Source organism: Pyxicephalus adspersus, chromosome 4, assembly GCF_032062135.1.
Source record: "Pyxicephalus adspersus chromosome 4, UCB_Pads_2.0, whole genome shotgun sequence".
Classification (NCBI taxonomy): domain Eukaryota; kingdom Metazoa; phylum Chordata; class Amphibia; order Anura; family Pyxicephalidae; genus Pyxicephalus; species Pyxicephalus adspersus.
This window is the reverse complement of record NC_092861.1, coordinates 21,255,370-21,257,378: the sequence shown is the minus strand read 5'-3', so window position 1 is coordinate 21,257,378 and position 2,009 is coordinate 21,255,370. Positions and strand designations below refer to the sequence as shown.

The 2,009-nt window shown below is 32.0% G+C and overlaps 1 protein-coding gene across 1 annotated transcript in view; it reads left to right on the top strand.

Annotated features, from left to right (window-relative positions):
* ATP6V1C2 (ATPase H+ transporting V1 subunit C2) overlaps positions 1–2,009 on the top strand; it is a 28,235-nt gene that overhangs the window by 3,583 nt on the left and 22,643 nt on the right. The window contains exon 3 of the mRNA XM_072407534.1: positions 605–672. Coding sequence (XP_072263635.1) covers positions 605–672 — 68 coding nt within the window. The remainder of the gene's footprint in view (positions 1–604; positions 673–2,009) is intronic.

Here is a 2,009-nt window from a genome sequence, read left to right as displayed (position 1 = left end):
ATGTGTATATATATATATATATATATATATATACATACATTTGCTAGTGATATATTTATATATATCCCATTACTAGCACAATAAGAACCAAAAAAAAAACAACAGTAAAAATGTAAGAAAAGATCCAAACTCATTCACCCTGTTAACACATTATTGATATTTATATATATACATACATATATACTCATATACTATATAGTATATATATATATATATATATATATATATATATACACACTATATTCTCATCATATTTGTATATATGAGTCCTTTCTGTATCTATATATATTTATATCACCATTAACCTTATATAAGTGATAATGTTATCAGTCATATATCTATATATAATTATACAAATATCATCATTATATAGGCGATAACATTATTAGTTCTGTATCTGTATGTATATATACAATCATTATCCTTATATAAGTGATAACATTTTTAGTCCTATATCTAAATTTATAAATATATAATCATTATATGTGATAACATTATCAGTCTCATGTCTAATGTTTACATTACAACATTTTCCATTGACAAAATGAAATCACTTCCGATTATGATATGGAGGAGTCTCATTTATTGACTTTCTTGTGCTCAGGTGGGGACTTTGGATGCCCTGATCGGACTGTCTGATGATCTGGGGAAACTGGATGTCTTTGCTGAAGGGTAAAGTATAATTTGTTTACTGTACACAGGGTCGGAGGGCTTGTAGTTTACACATACACACAGATCCTGACTGAACCAAACCCGTGCCTGATTCTCTCAATCTAGAACTAAAAACAAGTGGCTAGTCTCTGTCACAGGCTTGTTTACGTGTGTGTACACTAATCACAACTGAGCCAAATGACATAAGTTACTTGGTGTACGGAGAATGGCGCCATGTTGGGGCTGTTCCTACTGGTGTGGTTTATACACCTCCCAACTGTTCCTCTTGTGGTGGGACATTTTAGGTCTAAATTTCCTTCAATCACATAATTATCCATGTCTTTATAATTTCACAGTTTAACTTCCAACATTATTTAAGTTGCATAAAGCAAAGGTATAGTAAAAATTGACTTTGTTACCCCTTTGCCCCCATAAAATGAACATTGAGTCCTAAAATACAAGTTTTGTGGAGCAGGCTTCTCTGGGTTTGACCGGTCAATACTTCTTTGATATTTCTACTTTATACAAGAATGGAATCTATAATGCAGAAGCACTGATTGGCTGCCTTTTCCTTAGCAGCTAAAGAATGTCTTGTATATTAACAATCCTCCGTCCTGGTGGGGTAATGGAAAAAGTTAGGGAAGCAGCAGCCAGTCCAGGGAGTCTAAGCCAGAAATCAAGAATTTCAGGACTCTATTTTTTTTGTTTTATGGAATCAGCATGAGAACGTTGCAGATATAAAGTCTGTATATGTTATTATATATTTAGCTTTTATAAATTCTCCAATAATGTTTATCATTGTATAAATCACACAGCCAGGATCACTTCTTCAATAGGACGTGTAATAGTGACATGATTGTTGTGGACATTTTTACTACTTTGAATGTAGTTTCAATAAATTCTCCAATAATGTTTTTCATTGTATAAGTCACACAGCCAGGATCACTTTTTCAATAAGACGTGTAATAGTAACATGATCTACTATTATTGTAGTCATGTTTACCACTCTGAATGTATTATTTAGAATTATAAATCAGATGTTGGTGATATGGAGAGTGTTTATTTATGATGCTTTTTTTTAGGAATGTCTAGATGTAATTTAAATCCTATTTACAAGATTTCTTCTGTAAAATCACTAAAATTATCATAAATATGTAGTGTAGAGACCTACCTAAAACAGACATATACCATATCATATACATTTAACGTTAAATCAAATTAATTTCAAAGAAATGTTTAATCTTTCTCCAGAGATTGCTAGGGGTTCCTTGAGCAATGAGCAGTTTATGTGACCCCTAATGATCTATTTGGCTATCTGTAAGGGTGGCATTCTTGCCAATGGCCAGCAGTGTAAGAGG